We start from the raw sequence: 24,718 nt of genomic DNA, 5'->3' as shown, positions 1-24,718 counted from the left end.
TCCCCTTCGGCGTGACACCGCCCCTGACTCCCCCCAGGGCTGGGGGTGACAGGACGGGGCTTGGCGACATGGCGACGGGCACAGGACGGGAGGGGGGGCGTCCGGCCTACGGTCGCCATGGCAACGCCGGGAGGGGATGGGGGTTGGTATCTCTCCCGGTGCATGCCGGGAGTGCCCCCCGCTCGGGGACCTGCCCCTTTAAGGCCAAAACGGCCGCCGGCCCCGCGGCGCTTTCTCCTCCGCTGCCCCGCCCCGCTCCCGTCTCTGCCCCCACTTCCGGGGCGGGGCCCGGAAGGCCGGAAGTGTTTCGCGCTCGCAAGATGGCGACTCCCTATGTGACTGACGAGACCGGTGAGCGCGGCTCCGCTGCGGCCCCCGCATCCCCGCGACAGCGCCCCCGCCGCCCCCGAGCCGCGGGGCCTCCCCCGCACTCGCTGTTTGTGAGGCCGGTCCCGGCCCCGCCGCCTAGGGGGGTCCCGGGGCTTTTTTCTCTTCGTCCCGATCCCTTGGGGGCTTTTTCCCCCCCATCCCGGTCCGTCAGGGGCTTTGTCCGCCCGTCCTGGGCGCTGTGGGGCAGGTCCCGCCTCTCCGGGCTCTGTGGGGCTGGACTCCCCGGGACAGGGGGAGCCCCCGTGGGGCTTTGTGGGCACCCCGAGGGGTCTGGAGGGGTCCCAGGAGGTTTCTGGGGTGTCCCAGCTCCCCCCGGGGTGTCTTGGGGGGCCTGGGGATGTCCCAGGGAGGTCTTTGGGCTGTCCTAGAGCCCCCAAGGTGGCTGTGGGGTGTCCCAGGTCACCCGGGGGGTGTCTGGAGGGGTATCCAGGGGCCCTTGCAGGTTCAGTGGTATGTCCCAGCCCCCCCTGGGGACATCCTGTGGTCCCCCCAACGCTCCGTGTCCCCGCAGGGAAGTACATCGCATCCACGCAGCGGCCGGACGGGACGTGGCGGAAGCAGCGGCGAGTGAAGGAGGGATACGTTCCGCAGGAGGAGGTGCCAGTGTGAGTGGGGGGGTGGGGAACAGGGGTGTCTCCTGGGTTGGGGTTGGGGGAGCTCCCATCCTGGCTCCTCTGTCCGCAAGGGTGACGTCTCGAGGTCTCAGTCTCTTTCCAGGTGCCTGAGCCAATTACGATCCCCCCACCCCTCCCCTGTAAGTCGCGTGCTGCCGGTACGTACCGTTCCCCGACCCCGCGTCCCCCCCGGAGAAGCTCAGGATGCCGGAGAAGCTCAGGATGTGGGGAGGCTGTGCGGGGGAGGGGGCAGAGCCCAGCAGAAAAGAGCCAGATTTGGGGGCTGCTCCACATAGGAGGTGCCGGGCGGTTGTGGTGTTTGGTAACAGGGGGGTTGTCACCGCGGGGGGGAGCAGTGCTTTCAAGGAATCCTCATTTGCCGCAGGTACGAGAACAAATACGTGAAGTTTTTCAAAAGCAAACCCGAGCTGCCACCGGGGCTGAGCCTGGAGGCCGCAGCACCACCCAGCCGTGCTGACAACGCCGAAACTGGACTGTCTAAAACAGCCAAAAGGAACTTAAAACGCAAAGAGAAACGGAAGCAGCAGCAGGAGAAGGGGGAGCGGGAGGCAGACGGACTGATCCAGGCGCTGGAAAAGGTCTCGCTGGCCGGAGGGGACAACGGGGGACCCCCAGGGGACAGTCACGCAGCTGCGCCGCAGCCGGGCTGTCCCCCTGGCCCTCCTGCAGAGGCGGGGGACGCCCCCAGCGCCGAGAGAAGCCGCAAAATCAAGAACCTGAAGAAGAAGCTGCGGCAGGTGGAGGAGCTGCAGCAGCGCGTGGATGCCGGGGATGTGAAGCAGCCAACGAAGGAGCAGCTGGAGAAACTGGGGAGACGGAAAACGCTGGAGCAGGAACTGTGGGAGTTGGAGCAGGACTTGTAAGGGTGGGGGGCCCAGTGGGGGTTGGGGAGTGGTTCCTGCCCGACCCCGGGGTTCAGTTCAATTTGGGCGGTTTTGTTCCATGACGGTCGTTCTCGGTGTCACCAACCAGCTGCTCCCAGCTGGAGGTGGGTTTTTTTTTAATTTTATTTGGGATGGGGCCACGGCCCTGCCCCGCCCCCCTGTCGTGTTTTGTGTTGCGGCCTCTTTCTCCCTTCTTCTTTTGATCCTTCAGGCAATAATAAAACCACAGTGGTGACCCTGGGTGGGCTCTGCCTGAGGGTGGGGGGTGTTACCATGGTCCTGGGGGGTGTCAGGGGGTCCCAGGGAGGGTGAGACCTCCCACCTCCGCGGGGCATTGAGTCTTTCGGGGTGGGGGGAGCGCAGGGTTTGAGTAGGTCCTACAAAAATATGAGTGGGGTTTTATTTTTGAGGTGGGGAGGGCTGCAATAACCACGTGGCATTAAGCCCCGCCCCCCTGCCACACCCCCATGAGGGGGCGGTGCGTATGGCACTCCATTTGCCTATTTAAAGGGCGGGTGCAGTGAGAGCGGGGGGGTGCCCTGAGGCATGTAGGAAGTTTACAGGCAGGGACACAGGGGATGCGAGAGGGGGACAGATGGGACACGGGGCAGGTGGGTGTCCCGGTACGGTGCCACTCTCCAGCTGCCGGTCCTGCAGGCTGCATGGGGAGCTCATGGGGGGGCTCAGCGTGGCCCCTCAGGCCCCGGCACGGCCCCCCCAGGACCCCCACTCACCGGGGGCAGCACGTCGCCCACCTGGCGTGTCACCGGGGGGTTCGGCAGCGGTGGGTGCCCTCGGGAGGGGCCGGGCTCTGCCTGCACTTGAGCTCTGGCTGCTGCGGCCGCTGCCACCGGCTGTGGGGGGCTATGGGCAGGGGAGGGTGTCAGTGTCCCCACCCCCGTGACAACCCTGGCCCCACCGCAGTGACACCCCCAGCCCCATGGCTGCTTCGTGTCCCACAGCCACCCCTGGTGACAGCCTTGTCGTCAGCCGAGTGTCACCCCATCCCTACAGCCATATCTGTCCCCATGGTCGTTATTGTCCCCACGGCCACCCCTGGTGTCACCCCTGTCCCCGTGGCCTCCCCTATCTCCATGGCCATCCTTGGGGACACCCATTCCTGTCCCCACGGCCATCCCTGTCTTTGTGTCCTCATCCCTGGTGACACCCCTGTCCTGGTCCCCAGGGCCATTCCTGTCCCTGCAGCCATCCCTGGTGACACCCTTGTCCCTACCAGCCACTCCCACCACCATCCCCTGTCCTCCCAGACCCACCAGGCCTGGCGTCCCGCTGTGTCCTCCCTGTCCCTCACCGTCACGATGGGAGAAGCCGCTGGCCGTCACCCGCCACTGCAGCAGGACGCAGAGGATGCTGAGCACAGGCCAGGCGCTCAGCAGCAGCCACTCGTGCCAGCACAGCGCCCGCGCCGGCGCCAGCTGCAGCCGTGCCGTGATGTGGGCCACCAGCACCAGCCCCTCAGCCAGGTAATCTGCACACACAACCACAACAGCAGCGCCAAAGGCAGCAGTGGCCAGGATGGTGATGGCCTTGGGCCAGCACAGCGCCAGGAGGGCGCAGAGCAGCGCCAGCCCCAGCAGCATCCCCGCCGTCACCCAGGGGCTCGGCGGTGGTGGCAGCACTGTGACCAGCGCGGCGGTGGCCACGAGCAGCCCCAGCAGCAGCCCAGTGGCAAAGAGCCCGACAGCACGGAGCAGCACAGTGAGCAGCCCGCATAGCAGCCCGATGGCCGCAGTGACAGCGGCGCTGGCCTCCAAGCTCAGCTGCAGCTCCCGCTCCTGCCGGCACAGGAGAAAGATGACGGTGGAGCCGAAGAGTAGCCCCGACAGGAACATGGTGGCCTTGAAGCAGCGGTAGCCTGGGGGAAGACACGGGGGCACTTCTGGCCGTGTCTCCAGCTGTGCCCCCCAACTCTGCCTCGCAGCTCTGTCTCCTGCTGTGCCTCCCCACTGTGTTCCCCAGCTGTGCCCCCCAGGCCGTTCCCCAACATGTTCCCCCCCGCGCTGTGCCCCCCAGCTCTGCCCCATGGCCATGTCCCACATAAACCCCCCACTCCTTGTCCCCATGTCCCTGCAAAGCCCCTCACCGTGTGCCTGCTGTGCCTCCACCAGTGACCCCATAACTCCCCCATATCCCCCAGTGAACCTCAGCTGTGTTCCCCCAGTTGTACTCCCTAGCTGTGCCCCCAACTTTGTCTCCCAACCGTGTCCCCCAAATGAGCCCCCGTGCCCCCCCAGTTCTGCCCCTCATGTCCCCCAAATGAGCCCCTCATGTACCCCATCTCTGCCCTCAACCTGTGACCCCCCTGCTCACCGAAGCAGCCACAGACCAGCCCGAAGACGCTCCCGAGGGCACAGAGGGCGGCAGGGACGGGCTCATATGAGAGTCGCGGCTCCGGGGCACAGGGGAGGACACTGGGCTCCATGGCTGCGGGGCGGAGGGGGTGCTGAGCCCCCCGCTGAGCCCCCCTGCACCCTGCCCCCCGTACATCTGGGGAGGGGGACATCTGGGGGGAACTGGGCGGGTGGGGGAGTGGGAGAGGGAACTGGAAGCTACTGCGGACACTGGGAGCTGGTGTGGGGACGGGACGGGGGCGGTGCTCTCCGGGGCCGCCGCACTGGGAGTTACTGGGGGCCGGGTGTGGGGGGCACCGCTCGGTCCCGCCGCCCCACCCCGGAACTCACCCGGGACGCGGAGCCGCGATCGGGCGGGAGCGAGGTCGGGGGGGAGCGAGGGGTCCCGCGCGGGGCCGGGGGCGGGAACTGCGGGACCGGGACCCCCGTGGGGCGGGGACAAGACGGGGGAAGGACGTGGGTTACGGGGCGGGAGCCCCTCGGTGGCACCGGAACTCGCGTGGAGCCGGACTCGAGTGGGGGTGGGTGACACTGCGGCCCCTGCTGGGTCTCCCCGGGGGCACAACGGGCCCCTCGGCCGAGACAGAGGTGCTTTGTGCGCTGGGGCACGTGACAGGGCTCAGCGCAGGACGCCTGGGTCCCTTCCCGGGACGGCCACGGAGTTCACGGCGAGGGGGCGCTGCCCCTTTAAGAGGCGGGCGTTGTCCTTTTAAGCGGCGGGACGTTGCCCTTTTAAGGGGCGGTCACCGCTGCTCTAAGTGGGAGTGGCACAATGAAAGATGCTCCTGCGCTGCGCCACGCCCCCGGAAGTGGGCGGTAGCTGTGGGCGGAAGGCGGAAGTGAGGTGGCTGAGGAACTCCGGGGGGGGTCGGGAGGTGGTGGCGACCCCCCGCCCTCCCCGGGCACCGTGAGCGTCCGCGGGGTCCCCGTTGGAGGGGGGCGCAGGGAGGGAGGCGGCGGCGGCCGAGCGGGGCCCCGAGCTGCGCGTTTGGGGTGAAATCGCCTGAAATCGGCACAAAAGCGTCCCCTGGAAGGGCGGAGGCCTGTGGGCAACCGGGACTGGGCTGGGGGTCCTCGGGGCCGGGCCGGGTCGGGGTTCCCGGGGCCGCGCTGACCCCGCTCTCGTCACAGGGTCCGTCGGGATGGCTGTGACCTAGAGCCGGCCGGGCAGCACGGGGCCGCGGGCATGGAGCAGCCCCGCCACCGGGAAGCGGCCGCGGCCGAAGGAAGCGGCAGGAGCCGGGAATCCCCCGGGGGCGGCGGCAGCGCCGCGGTGGACAGCGCTGCCACAAACGGGAGCTGCGGGCGGTCACCGGCGCCCGGGCTGGAGGATGAGGACGACGAGCATGACCTGCCCGGGCCCAGCTGCTCCTGCCGGTGCTGGGGGGAAGCGGCCGCCCTCTCCAGCCGCGCAGCCGAGCGGCCGGACGGATCCTGCAGCCTGAGCTGCCGCCGCCAGGACGCTTCTGGCACCAGGGAGGACGAGGATGGGACAGGAACCCGGAGGCCACAGCGGCGGCAGCGCCAGCATTCGGCTCCCAAGGAGAAGGAGAACGGCAGGCGGCGTGACAGCACCGCAGGCCGACGGCACCGGCCGCCACGCAGGAGGAGCCGCGGGGACAGGGCTGAGCTGCCAGGGCTGGCGGAGGAGCCGGCGGGTTACCAAGGCCTGCCGGCCAGTTACCGGGGGCTGCTCGCCCGAGTGCTCCGGTTGGGCACAGAGGCTGGCGAGCGGCTGCTCGGCTCCTATTGCTGCTTCGGTGACCGTGGCTCAGTGCGGGGTTGGCGTCGGCAGGCAGCCCGGTGGCTGGGTGCTGGGGCCCGGTTCATCCTGCGGCTGCTCTGGCTGCTCCTGGCACTGCTGCTGCTGCTCCTGGTGCTGCTCCTGGGCTGCCTGCGGCTCGGTGCTGCCGCAGTGGCCGCCGGCACGGTGCAGCTGGCTGGGACCCGGCGGGTGGTGCAGCTGCTGGAGGCGGCGGCTGCGCTGCACAGGACGTGGGGGCTGCTCGGGGACAGCGGGACGTGGCACCGACTCCGGGACTGGCTGCAGGGGGGTGGGACACAACAGGGGGGAGATGCAGCGCCCAGTTGTGCTGGGGGGGCTCCCGGTGCCGGGGAGGAGACGCAGCGGCTCTTGGCTGCAGCCAACATCCCCGAGGAGCAGCTGAACCCCTTCCAAGTACTCGGGGTGGAGGCAACGGCGTCAGATGCAGAGCTGCGCAGAGCCTATCGCCGCCTGGCTGTGCTGGTACGAGGGGGCTGGGGCAGGGTGTCCCTTCCCCAAAACATGGCGCTGAGGGTTCTGTTCCACCCCCCGCCAGGTGCACCCGGACAAGAACGAGCACCCACGGGCGGAGGCAGCGTTCAAGGTGCTGCGGGCAGCCTGGGACATCGTCAGCAGCCCTGAGCGGCGCAGGGAGTATGAGCTGTGAGTGCGGGGACACAGAGGGGCGGTGGCAGATTTTGGGGATCCCTCATGATCCTGTTGTGTTCTGTGCCCCCCCCCCCCCCCAAGCAAGCGGCTGGCAGAGCAGGAGCTGTCGCGCTCGGTGGGCGCGTTCCTGAGCCGGCTGCAGGACAATCTACGCGATGCCATGAACACCATGATGTGCAGCAAGTGCCAGGGGAAGCACAAGTGGGTGTCGGGGTGGGGGGGTCCCCAAAGCCATTCCAGGGTCTCATGGGGAGGGGCTGTGTGAACGTGTCAACCCCACAGGAGGTTTGAGCTGGAGCGGGACCCGCTGAGCGCGCGGTACTGCGGGGAGTGCGGGGGGCTGCACCCGGCCGAGGAGGGCGACTTCTGGGCCGAGTCCAGTCTCCTGGGGCTGAAAATCACCTACCTGGCCATGATGGAGGGGAAGATCTACGACATCACAGGTGAGTGCTGCCCGCCCCGTGCCGCGGGGCCCCTGGGCGTTCCCGCCTCGTCACCATGTCTCTCCGCAGAGTGGGCTGGCTGCCAGCGCGTGGGCATCGCCCCCGACACCCACCGTGTCCCCTACCACATCTCCTGCGGCTCCCGGGGTGCCGCGCGGCACAGGTCAGTGTGGGGGGCACCCGGGGGAAACGGGGGCGCTCCTGGCTCAGCCAGACCCCCCAAACCCCCTGGTACCCCTCAGGAACACCCCCAAGAGCGCCCCCCCCTCAGCTGCGGACCTGCAGGATTTCTTCACCCGCGTCTTTCAGGGGGGGCCGGGGGCAGCAGCCGGGGGGGGCCCCTTCCCGCCGCCCCCCCCCGCGCCTCCCTCCAGGGCCGAGGGCACCGGCCCTAAGGGGGAGGCCAAGCACAAGAGGAGGAAGAAGGTGCGGCGGCCGTTCCAGCGCTGAGCGGCACCGGGCGGGCACGGAAAGGGCTTTTTCCAATTAAAAAGAAATATATTTTTCCTTTTTTTTAAAAAAAAAAAGAAGAAAATCTTATTTCTATATACAGAAAACTAACAACGGGTTTGTGGGGGTGGGGGGCAACGGGCGGGACAGACGGACGGACACGCCGGCCCGGGTCTCATTAGGCTTTAATTATTAACATAGACGCGCACGTGAGCCCGTTGGCAAGGCCCCTGCTCGCCCCCGGACTCGTCTCCAGGAAGTCACCTCACCCGGTTCTCGTCCTCTGTTGGTCGCTACGCCTGTCGCTCGGCGCCGCCCCGCCCCCGGCGCGCTGGCAGGCCAATAGCGAGCGGAAGGTGCGGCGTGGGGGAGACATTGGCCAATCGTGAGAGGCGGTGTTGGTTTGAAGTTGCCGGTTCAGGACGCGCGGCGCCGATTGGGCGGCGAGAGGCCGGGTGCGGCAGGAGGCTTGAGGGGGCGACAAGATGGCGGCGGAGGCCGTGGAGCTCCATAAGCTGAAGGTACCGTTGGGGCCGCCGCGGCCTCGGGCTCCCGCAGCGCGGCAGGGCCGGGCCTGGGCAGCCGGCGGCTCCGGGTCCCCGCAGCTCGGAAGGGGCCCCCGAGGGTGCCCGGCTGGTGCGGGGCCCGCGACACCCACCACTCCCGCGTACCCGGGGCCTTCCCCCGCCTGCCAGCCGCGTTCCCGCCGCTGCTCGGGACCGCCCGTGCGGGCTGGGCCTGAGCCGGGCCCCTGAGGCTCGGGGCGGGCTGGAAACCGGGGGGTCCTGGAGCACGGCTGCGGTTCAACACGGGCCATCCTGCCTCGTAAAAAACCGCTTTATTTGGACTGTTGGCGTGCTATTTAATTTTTTAATCCGTTCATGTCTTGTGTAGCTGGCCGAGTTAAAGCAAGAATGCCTGGCCCGCGGGCTGGAGGCCAAAGGCAACAAGCAGGATCTGATCAACCGGCTGCAGGCGTACCTGGAGGAGCATGGTGGGTGCCAGGCACTCGTTATCGGGACCCTGATGAGCTCCCGGGGGGAAGAGCGGAGAGTCCTGGGCTTTGCTGGAACCTCTTTGGCTTCCCCGAGCCAAACTCTTCTTGAATACGTTTTATCTGAGAAAACAAAGATGTTCCTGAAGTAATTCTCTTCTGCGATTGCTCTGTTGGTTTGTCTCGCAGCTGAAGAAGAGGCGAATGAGGAAGATGTCCTGGGAGAGGAGATCGAGGTAAATCAGTGCCTGGATTCAGACCGAGGGTCTGAGCAGCTTATAGCCCGATGAACAGCGCGCTGTGTCCGTTTTAAAGCGCCGCTGGTGGGTCTAAACCTATAGAATGCTCAGGGGAGGGTTCAGCAGGATCCGCGCCCCGTAATCCCATGCTTTTGTCACAAAAACCTCAGTGGAACCCAGTTCTTCCGGCCATCGGGGCTATTTGCTGTTTGGCCAGCGTGTGCCCGGCGAGGTTATGAAACATTTCCCCCCAGTTCCACACAAAAAAATATTGATCAGGAAGCAAGACCGGTCTTAGCAGGGCCCGGCTGGGAGTTTTCCATGTTTCTTGTGTCCGTTTGTGGCTTGGGGAACATCACTCATGGTTTTTGAGTGAAGCCCAGACTTCCAAACCAGGAATAACCCAAAGAACTTGCTGGTGTTCACCTGAGTTGTTTTTTTTTTTTTTGACTCATCGGCTCTGAATCTTTATTATCTGACCTTTTCTTGACTCGCAGGAAGAAGAGCAGAAGCCAGCGGAGCCGCCGATCAAAGCCGAGGAGCCGCCCGTCAAATCGCCCGACGTGTAATTACCATTTTTCGGTAGAACAAAGCGACCGCAGCAGGGGTTCGAGGAAATTCGTACAGCCCCGTTTTGGGGCATCTGGGCTGAAGGAGGGCGGTCAGAGCAGAGTTGTGGCCCTTGCTGTATAACTCAGGGTCAGTCTGTCTGTCTGTGGGTCTGTCTATCTGTCCTTGCGGGCAGGAGGGACCATGCAGCTCCTGGCCGGAATCCCTTCTGGTGAAAGTGCCATTAAACTGTTACCACCTTTTTTTTCGCTCGTAAACCAAGGAACCTGCGTAGGAATCGGGAACAAGAGCTGCGTTTTGGCGAGCGAGAGGCTCTGCTGGGGCAGGTTGTGCCCCACAGTTTTATGGGCGGTGCTGGAGTGGGGAGGATGATGCTGCTTCATTTCCCAACTTTGTTTCTTCCCCTTTTGTTTCCCCTCCTTGAGCCCCAGCTCTGTTTTGGGAGCACAAGCTGTGGAGCTCACCCACTCTGTCCTGTTTTCCTTTGGCGTTTTTGACTCTGTCATTGAGAAAACATGCGATGAAATGGGGTTTGGGGCACCGGCACCAGCCTGGGGGGTCACCTGGGGCTGCCCCATGAACCCCAACACAACCACTCTTAGTGTTTGAGGAAATAAAGGGATCTAAAGCTCTTTCGGGCTCATGGTTGAGACTTTGGGCTTCTAGCGAGCAGGGTGTTGCTGTTAAGAGCTATAAGATGGGCAGGGGATGTTTTTAGGGTGCGCGGGTCTGCACCCCCTTGTGACACCCCCCAGCGCTTCGAGCTGTGCCCGCTAAGCCTGAGTCAACAGCAGAAGGTTTCTCGTGCCTTAAGCTTAGTTAATTGTCCCTCAGAATCCGCAGAGGGAATGGGTAAGAACAGCTGGTGATTGTGCTTCTCCCCGTCAGCGCCGAAGGGGTTTGGGGTGCACGTGGGGCTTGCAGAGGCCCCCCGGCTGCGCGTTCTGACCTGTTTTTCTCTTTCCCAACGCCTTTAGGATCACAGAAAAGAAGGTGGTAAAAATAACCTCGGAGATCTCGCAGATGGAGGTGAGGTTGCTCCACTCTGGCGTCCCTGAGGTGCTGGTGTCCCCATTCCCAGGCTGTTCTGGGGGTCACCGTGTTGATTTTCTGTTATAAACCTGCTGGATTTTTCCCTTGGTGTTCAGGTTCTAAACCAGTCGCTGGCTGTGGAGTGACCTGGTGGGGCGGTGACCACAGGGCACGTTGCGTTTTGACATCAGAACGTTCTTACAGAACGCTTCTTTGAATTATCTGTTAATGCCTTTTTCCTTCTGCCACCAACCACCTCTGACTAGGGCCAATATTCCCCCAATTTTCCACATATTTCCCCAGTATTTTCACTTTGAGGAGTAATCGGTTGGAGAGGAACCCAGAGGAGCTCTCAGGTCATCTCATCTTAGTCTTCTCTGACTTTTCCACTTGACATTTTCTGGGCGTATTTTAAATACACACTCTCAGAAGCTGCCGATTCCTCAGGGAAAACTCTGAATTTCAGGAATCTGATTGTGGTTCTCAAATCATCTCACCCTTATTCTTGTTCTGCTTGTGTAACTTAAGAAAGAAAATTGCTGTGATAACACGATTCTTGTCTCCCTGCTGTTTGGTGCCACTTAAGAGCTGCTTAAAGAGCTCGTTAACAAATTGTTGATGTCACCCTCACGCCCTTTGTTTTTCCCTAAATTCCGCTGAAACCATTCACAGAAAATCAGCTTTTTTTATTTGGGTGCGAATCGGATTTTGGCAAAATTGCGTTGTAGATGGTTTTCGGAGGTAAAAGGGAGTTATTTTCTCCTACAAGGTGAGTTCAGAGAGCGAGAAGAGCAATTCCTAGGGAAGGAATCGGTGATAAGTAAAATTCAGCCTGAAATGTTCTGTCTTTTTCCTTCTCGACGCAGTAGAAGTTCCTCAGTGCTCCAGGGTGAGGAGCGATGTTCCAAATCCCTCTTTTCCCAATATTTCTTATTTGCTGTGCGTCTTTATGCCGCTCCTCGCTGGGCTTTTGGCTGCACTCAGTGTTTCCATTCGAGTTGCAGCTGTTTCTCTAACCTTGAAAAAACACCCAACGCATTTTTGGGCCCTTTTGTAATAACGTTAAATATTTTCCCTTAAGCTTTTGAGGGGATTTAGTCCCCGTCGGTGTAAACCCTCACGCTTTTTTGTCCTCTCTCTGTCACTGAATTTCAGCTGAAATTCCACCGCAAACAGCTCGCGGGACACGAGTAGCATGGCTCTCTGCTGAAAAGCCTTGTGCCAAATAAATAAATCCCCTGAAAACAAACCCCCCATCCCCTTTTTGAGAGTATTTGAGAGTATTTCTCTGCTTAGCGGGGGAAGCAAGGGAAATCTCTTGTCCTTTCTGTCCCTGCAGCGGATGCAGAAAAGAGCCGAACGTTTCAATGTCCCAGTCAGCCTGGAGAGCAAGAAGGCAGCACGGGCAGCGCGGTGAGTCTCAGGATCATCAAATTTGGGTGGAAAAGACCCTCAAAGTCATCAAGTCCAACCGTTAACCCAGCCCTGGTGCCAGGAACGCCACGTCTTGATGCCCCCAAGCCAGTTTCGCTCAAGTACATTCGTGCTTCCTGTTGAAAGAAATCTCCCGTGTGAGAGTCGCTGTGCAAACCTCATCTCTGTTTTCCTTCCACAGGTTTGGTTTGGCCACAGTTTCAACTAAAGGTGAGGAGGTGAAGCAGAACCAGTCCCTGGGGTGATCTGATTGCAAATATTTAATGATTTCGGAGGGCGGGTGGAAAAGCAGGTGAAGCCACCTGGGTTTTTGCCCCTTTTCCTGAGCTCCAAGCAGGAATTGTAAAATGCAGAGGAGAACAAATGGAGGAGGTGGTCTGAAGGTGAAAAAGGAAATTCTACAGCGAGCAGAGGGGGAAGCTGGGAAAGGGGCCACCAGTTCTCCCCCATCTGTGGTCCTGGGATTTTTCTGCACCCCTTTTTTTCTCTGAAAAGCAATAATATGCTGCTCCCGATGTTTGTTCTCTAACTGGCTTCTCTTTTTCTCACCTGCTGGTTTCAGGCCTCTCTGCAGACAAACCGACGGTAAGAAACGCTTCTCGTTCTGGCATTTACTGCTGGGCAGGCCCTTAATTACCTGTTGTAATTGGGAGAATGAGGTTCCTGGCTGCAGGATAAGGTACCAAAACATATGCGGGGTGAGAGCTGAGGTGGTGCCTGCGCTGACCTGATGGGTGGTTTTCTCAGATTTCTCAGCTGATTTTAGAATGAAATGCTGAAAGGAATTAATATGATTGGGTTTGGGTTTTTTTCCGTATGTATAAGTAGTTTTCTCTGTCGTTGTAGGTAAACATGGATAAATTAAAAGAGAGGGCTCAGAGGTTTGGGCTGAACGTCTCCTCGCTCTCCAAAAAGGTAAGTGACTCCAGAACTCATTTGCACCCCAATTAACCCCCATAATTAGGGGCTGCATGTCAGGGGAGTTGCATCAACACTTGTCCCTTCACCCGCTGATTGTTTTAGCGCCTGTGGCTCTTGATCTGGCTTTGCCGTAGTTCCCACTACTGGATTTTAAGGTGGTTCATCTGCATTTGAACGGGGAGGGAGGTGCGATCGGTTGGTTTTCAGGTGTTTACGTTGCGCCACGTTTCTGGTTGCGCTGCGTCTTTAAAGACTGAGGTACCGACCAGCCGGAGCCTCCTCGGTAGGAAATATTGCTCTTTGAAGTACGAAGGAGACAAGCTTTGGCTTTGCTCTTAAAGCTGTTAATTATTCAGGGAGAGGTGTAGAGACCCCCTACTGCTCCTCGCACCTGGCAACTGGTTGAGCTTGACCTAAGTGCATTCTGTAGCAAACAGGGAGGAAAAGATGAATTTCGCAGGTTTGGGGAAGGCAGGATAAAGGGTAAATACCTGCTCTGAGATCAATAGAACCCCCTGCGCACTGCCTGAACAGAACTGAGTTTTGCTGGGCCGCGAGGAGCCTCGTGATGCGCACAGTTCAGAAACAGCGTGGAGGGAACAGCTGAATCACTTTGGTGCCGAGACCTCACACTGCGGCCAAGGAAAGAGCTGGGGGAGCTCGTCCCTCCCTGTCCCCACAAAATCAGCCCCTCTGCTCCTCGAAGGGATGAATTTGACCTGTTTTGCTGCCCATTTATCCATGTCCCAGCATTCTTGCTTTATTCCGGGGATTCACTGATGGAGAAGATCTCTGGCATTGGAGATTGCTGTTCTCCCCACGTCCCTCTCAGGGATGGGAGAAGGAGCCAGCATTACCTCTGTGGGTGAGAGGCTGCTCAGACATCATTAACCTGGCACGGGGAGCTCCCATTTTTCAGCAGGAATATCTACCTTGTCAGTGTTTACGGCTGTGGCCTTCCCCGGCTTAATAAAGCCGGGCCTTGTGGAAGGAGCCACCTTGTGCCGTGGTCCCCGTACATGGCAAAAACGCAAAAATGTCCAAATGTGAGATCTGAGCTCCATTCACCAGAAAATGCAGCTTGTTAGCTATTAATGAGTTGCTCCTCAGTTGTGCAGCTGGAGAGCTGCTGGTGGGGAAAATCACTTGCCCAAGGCCAGGACTCGGTGGCCAGGCTGTGTCCCCGCTTTGCTGCGCTGGGTCTCTGGTTTTTGTTGGTGTTTTCTCCCTCGGGAAGCCGAGTTCAGTGGCTTTAGAAGCAGTTTCTCCCACCGAGCGGAACACGCTCCCGCATTCCTGGGAGGAATATTATTGGTGACTTTAATTAGCTGGTCGCATTGTGCTCCCCACCTGGGTGTTCTTTATAGCTTTTCATTACGGGGGAGCCTGGCAGTTGTGAGTGTTTACATGTGTCTTGGCAGGTTTTTATACCCTGGTGTTGCAGGAAAAAAACAACCCCAAGAAACCAGTTGACAATAAAGCATTGTCTCGGCAGAGCCGCACTTCTTTTCCCAGTCACACTGGGGTGGGGAGGGGGGAGAACTGGAACTTGGGGGTGGATTTCAGGAAGCAAACGCGGCTGTGAACTCAACTGCAGCTTCATCACCCCTCCCGCCCACTCCCTCAGTCCTTTGGGGCAGAAAATCAAGTTTAAAACCCTTTTCCGAAGCGGGAGCGCAGTCGTGCGGAGGGGTTGGCAGTGCCGGGGGCAGATGCTCGTTTGTCTTGAGGCAGCGTGGGGCCATTAAATTAATTTTTAAGATAAATCAAGGTGGAGTTTTATCTCCCTGCAGCGCCAACTCTCCCCTCTGCGGCCTCCCGCTCCATCTCTTGGGATGACATGAAAGCTCTTTGCCACCTTGGTGTGACATCAAACACCTCACCCCATCTGAACAGATCGCTAAAATAATTGGCTTTTCCAGCCGCTCTTTAACGTGGAGGTCTCAAACTGCCAGATAAGCAATTAGCTGATTAACCCTGGGCCCTGGCAAGGTGAAGTGACTCCGGAGTCCCCATGCCGGAGCCGAAACAAAGAGGTTTTGCCTCAAACCTCCGACACGGAACAAAGAGGTTTTGCCTCAAACCTCCGACACATTCCTGGTGTTCGCGTTCCTCACCACGGGGAGCTCATCCCATCCCCAACTCCTCAGGGCCAGGGGATGTTTCTGTGTCTGTCGAGCAGCACGGGGACCTGTCCAGGGTTCTCAAACCCCACATCGCCGCCAATAATTTAATTTTACTTCACCCGGCTGCAAGCTTTCAATTTTCCAGCTGGAGCTTTGTAGCCGTAAGACCGATCGAGAGTCCTATGGGTATCCAGGTGGGATCCCGAGCAGCGCAGGATGCTGAAACCCCTTCCGGTCCAAAGGCACCGGTGAGGAAAAGTTAAATGTTTTCACGCAACCACCGGTCTGGATTAATCCTGGTTTAATTGTGGTTAATGAGAACGTGTTTTACGCAGAGCAGATAAGAGCCGAGGTCGCCTGCGTGACGCTGGAGCAAAGCGGGGGGCAGTCGACCAGCGGAAAGTCTGCGTGTGTACAAAACAGCTAAATGGGGGGGGGGGGGGGGGGGGAAACAATTGGCTTAATTGTTTGGCTTCCAACGAGTTTGTAATAATGTACTGAGGAGGAATCCTGTTCCTGGGTGATTTTGCTGCCTGCAATCTTTCCAAACACCCCCCGCCAGCCCTGGATGAGGAGCTGTTAACCACCAAGGGAGGGGGGGATGTGCTGATGTTAGCAGAGGAAAGGAAAAATAAAACACAAAACAAAAGAGGCTTCGTGGCTCCGTGTCACGTGTGGTGCCATGTGCCCACAGCTCGGTGTGGCGGCGAGAAACGCCTCTTACTGTCACTGCTGTGGCTCCTACCTTCTGCAAAAGTGCATGTGCTCCTGAATATTCCTTTTTTCTGCCCCCTGCTCCCCCCCTCCCCAAATGTCACTTTTTTCTGGTTGTTGTCGGCTTCGTGCCTATTAGACCATACAGAAAATGCGGCCCAGGAAAGCTGGAAATTTGCAGCACGGTTGGATTTCTCCAGAGAAGCTGATGGTTCATCTGCGCCTTGTCCTCATATCTGACTCTTGTCCTCATGTCAGGTCGAGGTGATTTTTAAAGGATTTCCCATCTCCCTCTGAGTTGGGCCGGTCCTAAAGCAGCTGGATTGAGAGGGAGATGAAAACAGTCCTAGTTTAAAGAGGAAAAGAGAGTTGTTTTGCCTTCGCTGTTGCTGAGTGGGGCTGAGTGCGCGTAGGAACGGTGTCCGTATCGAAAGGCAAAGCTCAGTCTTAAGGAGCAAAAGAGGCTTTGGGGGCACTTGTGCAGGTAAATGCTGGGGCATTTCCAGCTGCCTCTGGGAGGGGTTTACACCAGCTGAGCACTAATCCCTGAATAACAGATTTTCCTCCCTGCACAAGTGGATGTGGAGTTCTGTGTGTGTCACCACCGTGTCACCGCGTGTCCTGCCCGTCCCCTCATCCCAATCTTGCAATCTTGTTTTGTCACCCCTGCACCCAGATCGCCATCCCAGAGGTGCTGGTACCAGCCTGTGGCTTAAAGCTGAGCTTAAAATCAGACCCGAGCTTACCAGCAAATGTAAAAATTCATCAGACCTCGGGTTTTTTTCCCTCTTTGTGTTTTTTCTTTGCCCGTTCCTTTCTCCCCCTAAACCTGGTCTCAAGTTGTGAGTTGTGTGCCCAGGGGGCTGGGGGGACCAGACCAGCATGGCCCTTCCCACGCTTACTCATGCTCTCAGCCACTGCTGTTTCCTCCCCTCTGGCATTTCCTCTCTGAGGGATACAGAATAATTCCCCTCTCCCACTACCTCAGCTGCTCTTGGGAATCTCGCTGGGCGTCTCGTGGTCACAGTATTTTCTCCCAGCTCTTTCCTTTCACCTTTTGCGACTCCCCTTCCAGGCCAACCCTCCTGTCCCTCTTACCGCCTGCCCCGCTGCGGATCTTGTTCCTGATCTGCCAGGATTTTCCTCGGTTTTCTGTTCCAGACCCTCCTGACTCAGTGCGACGCAGGTTTTTGCCCAGAAGAACATCGTGCGCCCTTCCACAGCCTTAAAACCCTAGCTTTCCTGATCCTCTTGGTGCTCGCTGGCTCTCACGGAACGTTTTCTCTGCCCTGCGCCTGGTCAGGGTGAAAAGGAGCCTGTAACTGTTTTTTCAAGAGAAATGTCACCTTGGCATCCAGCTGTCCCCCGAAACAGGCCTGGAGGGTCCCTGCTGATTTTTTTTTTCCCCCCATTATTCCTTGAGAAGCTGCTTCCCCCTCGGTGATTCTGGTGATTCCGCACCCCCGGTGATGTCATTTTGAACAAACAAGTGCCGCGAGCGCGGGGTCAGGGGGACGCCCGGTCCCGGTTGATCCCGCGTCCCCGACAGACCTTCGGGGAGTGGCCAAGCGGGGGACCCTGTGCTGGGGGGCACTTGGTGACCTCCCTCTGCCCGCTCATCTGGTTCTTCATCAGGCCCTGCTGTGAAACAGAACTTGGCTTTTGTCTGGAACACAAATACATCTTTCCCCCACCCCCCCTGCGCCCCCCGCTATTATGATTCAATCAATGATGTTATTATGGTCCATTCAGGGGCTGGGGAACCATTTGGCTGCAGGAATTTGGAGGAGCGGCCAGGAGCCAGGGGGGACGGGATGGCAGTGGAGCCTTCCCGCAGAAACAAAGTCACGTTTCCCCTTTGCACAGGGGACAAAAGTGGCGAAAACAGCCCCAAAAAAACCCCTGTGAGGTGCGCAGAGGGTTCAACCTCGCATGGTTCTGCTCAGGATCACTATCCTTTCCATCTAGTCCTTTTAATTAAGATAATTTAAGCCGCAGATTCTGTTCTCAAGCTCCCTAGGGTGCACAGATGCTCAACGCTCCATCCAGACCCGGGACCATCTCAAGTCCCTTTGCTACCTGAGTGGGTCCCTGGCAGAGGTCTCATAGTACAAGGTGTGGGATGGAACAGCAGAGTTTCACAGATAATTTAGTGATTTCTTTTTTCCTCATGCTCTGGCCGTTTTTGTTAATTAAAAGGCACAAAAATGAGTGAGGGAGTGGAGTCGTCCCTGTAGGGAGGCTGTTCCTGCTGTGGCACCACCGTCCCAGGGGAATAAACACATCAGTTTCACTGCCAGGAGGGTTTAGGGAGTCAGATACTGGAGGAGCGCAGCTCTTCCGCTGGATCTGCCCCCACCTTTGCTGGAATCTGTAGCTTTTTGGAGAAATCAAATCACTGAATCATTTGGGTTGGGAAAGACCCTCGAGATCACCTGTTAACCCAATACCAGCACTAATGTGTGTCCCCAAAAACCTCATCTAAAGCTTTGCAGGGAAACGTTAATGTTGCAGTGCTGGTTTTGTGCTCGTAGGTTTGAATAGAATGGATTCTTTTGGTGTTTTTTAAAATCTGGAGCTCATGTGCAATTCAAATCGTGTTTAGTCATCACCTGGTCGCCTCTTCTTTTAATAACAGCTGGACCCTCAGAGGGGAAAACTCTGCCAAGCGGCTTTAAGTCGATCGCCCTCCTGTCCTGTCAACAGGTGAATCACCCTGAAACAGGGTCCCCCCCAAACCCACCCTGCACTGGGGTCAGGGAGCAGGAGATGGGAAGAGTCTCCGCCAACACCGTGTGAGATCCAAGGTGCATTTGGCAGGCACGAAGGGATGAAAAACATGCAGCAAATCTTTGCAGCCGCAGGCTGTCGCAGCTCCCGCGCACAGAAACATCGCGCTTGGGTGGGTTTTGCTTTTCCAAGGTGTGTGTTGGAAGAAAGGATGAGGAGTGAGCTCATGGGGACCCCTTTCCCTGAGCTTGTGCTAAAAAAATGTCGTGGGGAAGATGAGTGAGTCCAAGAGAGCAGCCGGGGGCTGGTCCAGCCTTGCTCGTGCTGTATTAATGAGTGAATCAGGAGCTCAGATGTACAGCCAATCTCTTAAACACCACCTGCGCTCTGCATTTCCCATCTTCTTGTGTAAGAAAAGATCTTGGAAGAGCGGCAGCTTGGCTGGTCTGGTGCTGGTCTGGTCCCAGGCAGCCGGAGCAGGTTGTGACAGCTGTAGTGAGCCAGAAGACTGAGCTTTGCTCTAACTTAGAAGCCAAATTGGACATTTCCGAGTCACCAAGTCAAGCGCTGGGGCTTTGGCAGCCGCTCCCCACGGAGGTAAAGCTGCGTTTGATGCTCTTGGGGTCCGGAGGGATTTTGGAGCTCCAAAGATGGGCTGGAAGCACAAAGAGAGACAGAAGAGGTGATTTGGGTTGAAAACTGGGCATTTTAGATCACCTGTACCTTCTGTCAGGCTTTTGGAGGAGCAGAGTGTGAAACCCAACATCACTTCTCATTCCCATGCCCCTCAGACAAGGCACAGATCAGTGCAAATGTCGATTTTTACAGGTGCAAGGCACGTGTGGAATATTTCTGGATAAACCCGGGGGCTTCCCCGCTGCTCCCCATCCCTCCACAAGGACTCGGAGCCAGCGAGGGGAAGCGAAACGGGAGGAGCAAACCTGCAGAGATGAATTTCAACAAGGCGCTGGGTGACAGCTGCACGCCCTGGGATTGGAGTGTTCCCAAGAATAAAACCATCGTCGTTCACCCCAGGGGGATGAAATTGGAAGCCTGGTTACCCTTGAGTGTTTCATAACCTTTACCTTTTGGAGGTCAAGGCCATGTCATCATTAATCTACCGTCGCCTGGGAGCCCTGGGGCGCTGCTTTTTCATCCCGCCATCCGTCACGCCACGGCCAGGGACGCGCAGCTGAGCAGAAGGCTCCGGTTTTATCCCCTCGCACCCTTCTGCCCGCCCGGGACTCGCTCGCGGGCCCTCGTCTCCGTGTCTCCGCATTTCTGATGAGGATCCTTCCAGGTTTCAGCTGCAAATCCTCAGCCCTTTCCTCCTGGGGACGCTTTAATCTGCAAAAAGAAAGAAGTGCTCAGCCCGAACCATGGCCTCAGGGGCAGAGATTTAAACCCCAGAGCGGGCATTTCCCTGAGGTGCCCCCCTGGAAAAAGCCATATTCTCATTTTTTCTGGGGCAAACCAGCGAGTTGTGACCTGGGCACACAGAGCGTCTCTCGGGGTTTGGTCCCTTTGCCCTGGTCTGAATTGGTGCTGGGGGCTCTGGGGGAGTCAGATGGGTTCTTCGTCCTGTTACCTCCCCGGCTGCTGATTCCTGAAAGCTCATTTCACAGAAATCTCCAGTGCTGGTGCTTCTGCCTCCTCCTGAGAGAGAGGGAATGATGCGGTTTAGTGATCCCATTTCTCAGTGGATCCCTCACTCGTTTCAGAATCAGCGCTACAAGCCCGAGGCCACACAGTTAAACCAGAATTTAGTACCTCCTGATAGACGCTCTCAGGGAAGATTAAAGCTTTGGGATAACGTATGGTGCAAATCCACGGCCAAAAATCCAAATCCATGCTTGTATGGACGCTCCAGATCGTGAGAGAACCTTGAGCTTCAGAGTTCCGAGTCCTCCATAAAACCTTTTATTTTCCCTTTTTCTTTCCCCCACCCCCATTTTTTTCAGACAAACTCTCGCGGCGCAAAGGGAACGTGCCTGGAAATGGCGAGGTTAGGAAATAAATCCACGCACTCAGCTCTCTCGTGGACTCCGGGCGCTCCCGTCGGTGGCCCCGGGGGGTGATGGATGCGGCGATCGCGGCGCTTTGCCGGGGGTGACGCTGGGTCGGCACCCCATGAATCACACGCTGTCAGCGGGAGGCGCGAGGCCAGCAGGGCCCGGCGGGCGTGTCTGACACCCTCACGCTGGGGGGGGTTGAGTGATTTAGGAGGATGGGGTGGGGGGCGAAAGAATAAATAACACACAGCTTGGCACGGTGCCGCGAGCCTTCGATTGAGGACACGGTGCTGCGCTTCGCTTTTTTTTGCTTTTTTTGGGGCTGTGCTCTTGCTGGTGGGATTGAAACCAGGCTGGGTTTAAGAGCCTGGTTTAAGGCAGTTAAAGCCCAGGTTGGGTTTTCTTTGTGCACCCGTCGTGCTGCTTCAGTGGGCGCCTTTTTCCTCCCCTTCCTCGTCCCTGCAATGATAAATCCCTCCTGGCGTCCTTTGTTCACGACCCTCTGGTTCTGCCGCTTTGCTGAGACATGGCTTCTACCTGAAAGCTGGAATAATCCTAAATGGATTGATTAATTAATTAATCCTAGCTGGAGTAATCTGAAGGTAGCTTGGGCGCTGGGCTGGAAAGGGGATCCTGGCTGCTGCGAGGATATGTCCCTGCTGTCCCTCCTCATCCTCCTCCCCGAAACAGGGTGATTTAACCTGATGATTTCGCTATCAGGGAATGGTTTGGGGTGGAGAAGACCAAAGATCGAGTCCAACCATAACCCAGCACTGGCCCTAAAATGTCCCCAAGAACCTCGTCTGTCCAGCCCTCCAGGGACAGTGACTCCAGCACTGCCCTGGGCAGCCTGTTCAATGCCGGACAGCCCTTTGGGGAAGAAATTCTCCCAAATTTCCACCCTCAACCTCCACCTGAGGCCGTTTCCTCTCATACTTGCCCTGGGATATCACAACAAAATAGATAAACCTTTGTCCCTGTGTGCGGCAGAGCGAAGAGGACGAGAAGCTGAAGAAGAGGAAGGAGCGATTCGGCATCGTCACGAGTTCAGCTGGGGCTGCAGCCACAGAGGACACAGAGGTGAGAGCTTTTTGGGGGCAATGGGGATGGTCCTAGTGGGGGGCAGCACGTCCCTCCCCATGGCCTCAGTGCTTCTCCGTCCCCCCCCATGGCCTCGATGCTTCTGCGTCCCCATGGTTGTGACCCTTCATCAGTAAATCCTCAGAGACTCAATGATAGAACGCGGATTGAGGCACTGACCCCATTTTCCAGCGTTTTCTGCTCCGGGCTTTGTTCTGTCCCCTCTGGTTCTGGCCCATCTTTTAAATTTGTCAACTCCTCAGGGCAAGTTTTGTGCTCTTTTCTGGACTTTTTACACTTTTTCCCTGCTTCGAACTGCTCCGAGTTCTAACCTCAATGATTCAGGTGAGGTTATGGGGTGTTATTTTTGCGTCTGTGTTTTGGTTTGGGAGTTTTACTGCCCAAATGCCATCCCGCACCACACGGAGAGCCGAGCCTGTGAGAATGAGCTCCCTCCGGCCGGCGCTTTTCCGTTAGGTCACACTGGAACAAAAAGGGCTTTTTTCTGCCATTGTGTGCACTCAAATGCACCTTTCCCCCAGAGATTCTTGATTAGGGGCTTCTGTTTCCCCCCGGGCTATTTATCCTGCTAAAAATTAAGATTTATGTGCCCCTCGTGGACCGGCTTAAAGGCAAATCTGAGAGCCACGATAGTATATTTAATGCGTTTTAGTGCGTTCCTCTCACCTTCGCCATGAATAGGCGGGTGTTAACCCTTTGCCCTTTTCCATTTCCCACCTCCCCAGCGCCGGGAAGGGTTTCCCAGCCTCTCCGCTTGCCATTGTTCCCGGCTTGGCCCCTTTGTCACCCGCTACCAATGACGATGAGGTGACTTTAGCGTCAGCACCACGTCTCAGGCACCTCTATGGGATTTTTGGGGTGTTCCATCCCCTTTTTAGGAGCAGAACCTCGTAATTCCCTAAAACCAATGCAGCGGCGCACTCGGAAAGGAGCCTCCGGGCTCTAGGGTCGTTACCGCAAATTTAATAAATCCTCCATCGGGTTGCACGCGAGGTTTTAAATAACTTGTCCGCTTGTTTCTTTTTGGTTTTAATTTATTTTATTTGTGGCTTCTCTTGGCAGGCAAAGAAGAGGAAAAGAGCAGAGCGCTTCGGGATCGTGTGACGGCGGCTGTGGCTCCGCGTGCCTCTCGAGTGCGTGCGTCCCCCTCACCCCCGCCTCCTCCCACCCCCGTGCCGCGTTCTCCAGGTGTTGGTGATGAGCAGATAGGGAATCCCCGCACGTGTACGATTGTGCTGCTTTGCTTTTTTATTTCCCCAAGTTGAAAAATGAAGAAAAGTTGAGCAAAGTTGCTGATTGACCCCGGATCAAGCCCCGTGTCCTCAAAATGTGGCGACGCGGTTGCGAGTGTTCCTCCCACCTCGTTAAGCCCTTGTAGGGTTGGATCCCCAGGTTCTCCAAGGTTGGTCTTAGGTTGGGTTTTATCTTGTCCTGGGTCTCAGACTGGATTTTATCTTCATCCCGGCTGCGTCGCCCACCATGGCCTGGGCACACATCTGTCCATCTGCGTGGGCACCATGTCCACCTGTCCATCTGCGTGGGCACCGAGGCAAAGATCCTTTTCTCACCCCAAAGACCGACATCCTTGGTTGTTATTTCTGAGTGTGACCCTGCTGCATTTGCCGCATCTGTGTCCCTCACTCCACCAGAGCCTGTGGGTACAAACCCAGTTTTTCAGAGGCTTTTACCCCATTCTTAAGCAATATATAAATATATTTTAACATAGAAGTCTCCTAACAGCTTCTGCTCCACGTTTGTGGCCCAGCCGTGTCCCCCGTGACTCACGGCAGCGCCTCAGACGTCAGTTTAAGTTCCCAACGAGCAGCTGAAAGCCCCAGGGTCCAGATGACCATGCGTGTCGGGTTCTCAGTGCATCCAAGCTCTCGTTTAACATCATAACATCCTTCCGATTGGTTTTTTTTAATGTCAGATTTTGTAAGATGTATTTTCTATTTGGCTCACGATCTTTTTCGCTTGAAATGTGGGGTTTTTTTAGTTTTTTTTGTAGCATGCCAGGGCAAATGCCACATGTTGCTCTTGGTTTCGTAATAAAACAGCTCCTCCGGGGCAATGGGGGTTTGTGTCGCTGCAGTGAGAAGCAGAGCCGAGGATCCTCCCGGCTGTCCCGGGCGGGTGTCAGTGGCCCCGTGGCACCTTTTGTGGGAGCTGCAGAGGGGACGCAAATGTCACCCGCGTGGCACAGGGAACAGGACGGTCGCTGCATCTCCCAGCCGGCGCTTTGGGGACCAAGAGTTGTAGAATTCGAGGAGAAGCACAAATACCTTGTGGTTTCACCGCGTCGGGTCTCTCTTGGGGACATGATGACACCAGGAACCCGTGTCATATTGTGGCGTGAGATGCTGCTAGTCCAGGAGCTCTCCAGGGGCTTGGGGACAAGGGAACACTGTCACCGTACCTGCGCCAAGGGCAGAACCCAGGACACCCAGTTTTGCCACTTTCTGCTCCAGGGACTGTTCAAATCCACAGAAAATCGGGAGACAAAACCAGAGTGATGGCCGAACCGTCCTCTCGCATCCTTCCCTCCATAAGGGACACTGGGAACAGGGGACACCTCGAGTCCTCCTTGTCACCCCGCAACGCTTCGGGTTTTTCAGCATAGCGGCAAAACCACATCCCTGCCACAGGACAGACGGCAAGTGGCAACCAAGCCACCCACTCCCTGGGGGTCCTTGTCCCCAACGCTGGGCACAGCTGTAGTGTCGTCGTCACCGGTTCTGGTGTCACCGTCACTGGTTCTGCTGGCTCTGGTGGAGCTCAGCCGAGCTCCTCGCCAACGCTTTAATTACTGTGAGCGTTGTGTGCAGCCGGCCCGGGTTGTGCTGAGACTGTGGGTGGTCGCCTGGATGTCCCCAGCTTAATTTGTCCCCACCCCAGGTCTCCGAATTAGGTCACTGATGGTGGAGGGGAGGGTCAGGGACGTGGGGTGCAGCTCCAGGGGGGACGTGACCAGGACAAAAGCAAACGCTTGTTCAGCTCTTGACATCGTTGGTTTGAAGCAAACAAACAAATCGCCCTCCCACCCCCCGACGTCTGTTCCCCGCCCCCCCAGAACACTGTCCTTCCCCGAGGACATTGTCCCCTGCTTCCCCCCAGGACATGGTCCCCAAGGGAGGATGTCAGCTCCGGGAGATGGCCAATGTCCCCAAAGCCACTTGGGGGGGACAATAGGATGTCAGAGCCATGTTGCCGCGTCTGGTCCCTGTGTCCCCGTGGGTA

At 57.9% G+C, this 24,718-nt stretch overlaps 4 protein-coding genes across 11 annotated transcripts; 3 read left to right on the top strand and 1 right to left on the bottom strand.

Moving 5' to 3' along the window:
- The first annotated feature begins 240 nt into the window (after window positions 1-240).
- PYM1 (PYM homolog 1, exon junction complex associated factor) lies at window positions 241-2,144 on the top strand. Its single transcript, XM_065859018.2, has 3 exons — window positions 241-351; window positions 902-995; window positions 1,390-2,144. The coding sequence occupies exons 1-3, from the start codon at window positions 321-323 to the stop codon at window positions 1,886-1,888; spliced, it is 624 nt and encodes a 207-aa protein (XP_065715090.1). The 5' UTR covers window positions 241-320; the 3' UTR covers window positions 1,889-2,144.
- A 147-nt stretch (window positions 2,145-2,291) lies between these two features.
- LOC136113780 (transmembrane protein 198-like) lies at window positions 2,292-4,602 on the bottom strand. Its single transcript, XM_065859000.2, is given in 4 exon segments — window positions 2,292-2,684; window positions 2,687-2,773; window positions 3,222-3,785; window positions 4,241-4,602. Coding segments are annotated over 4 exon segments (936 nt in total). The 5' UTR covers window positions 4,434-4,602; the 3' UTR covers window positions 2,292-2,592.
- Window positions 4,603-5,045: 443 nt separating this feature from the next.
- DNAJC14 (DnaJ heat shock protein family (Hsp40) member C14) lies at window positions 5,046-7,706 on the top strand. The gene is given in 8 exon segments (XM_065858967.2): window positions 5,046-5,188; window positions 5,413-6,529; window positions 6,603-6,709; window positions 6,797-6,916; window positions 6,998-7,158; window positions 7,228-7,346; window positions 7,349-7,372; window positions 7,375-7,706. Coding segments are annotated over 8 exon segments (2,010 nt in total). The 5' UTR covers window positions 5,046-5,060; the 3' UTR covers window positions 7,609-7,706.
- A 265-nt stretch (window positions 7,707-7,971) lies between these two features.
- On the top strand, window positions 7,972-23,552 carry SARNP (SAP domain containing ribonucleoprotein). Of its 8 annotated transcripts, XM_071799973.1 has the most exons (13): window positions 7,977-8,129; window positions 8,503-8,602; window positions 8,792-8,838; window positions 9,339-9,406; window positions 10,389-10,440; window positions 11,783-11,856; window positions 12,059-12,087; window positions 12,440-12,462; window positions 12,724-12,792; window positions 18,277-18,344; window positions 20,330-20,373; window positions 21,371-21,460; window positions 22,544-23,552. In XM_071799973.1, exons 1-13 carry the CDS (start codon window positions 8,094-8,096, stop codon window positions 22,744-22,746), a joined length of 903 nt encoding a protein of 300 aa, XP_071656074.1. In that variant the 5' UTR covers window positions 7,977-8,093; the 3' UTR covers window positions 22,747-23,552. The 8 variants fall into 8 exon arrangements, 7 of the variants coding, with proteins under 7 accessions (XP_071656075.1, XP_071656074.1, XP_071656076.1 ...); XR_011735978.1 differs by lacking the exon at window positions 18,277-18,344 and having other exon boundaries at window positions 7,982-8,129; window positions 22,544-22,781; XM_071799974.1 differs by lacking the exons at window positions 20,330-20,373; window positions 21,371-21,460; window positions 22,544-23,552 and adding an exon at window positions 19,197-20,323 and having other exon boundaries at window positions 7,972-8,129.
- Window positions 23,553-24,718: the final 1,166 nt, after the last annotated feature.

The sequence above is a fragment of the Patagioenas fasciata genome, chromosome 28, assembly GCF_037038585.1.
Source record: "Patagioenas fasciata isolate bPatFas1 chromosome 28, bPatFas1.hap1, whole genome shotgun sequence".
NCBI classification, from domain to species: Eukaryota; Metazoa; Chordata; class Aves; order Columbiformes; family Columbidae; genus Patagioenas; species Patagioenas fasciata.
This window is presented reverse-complemented; position numbering and strand designations above follow the sequence as displayed.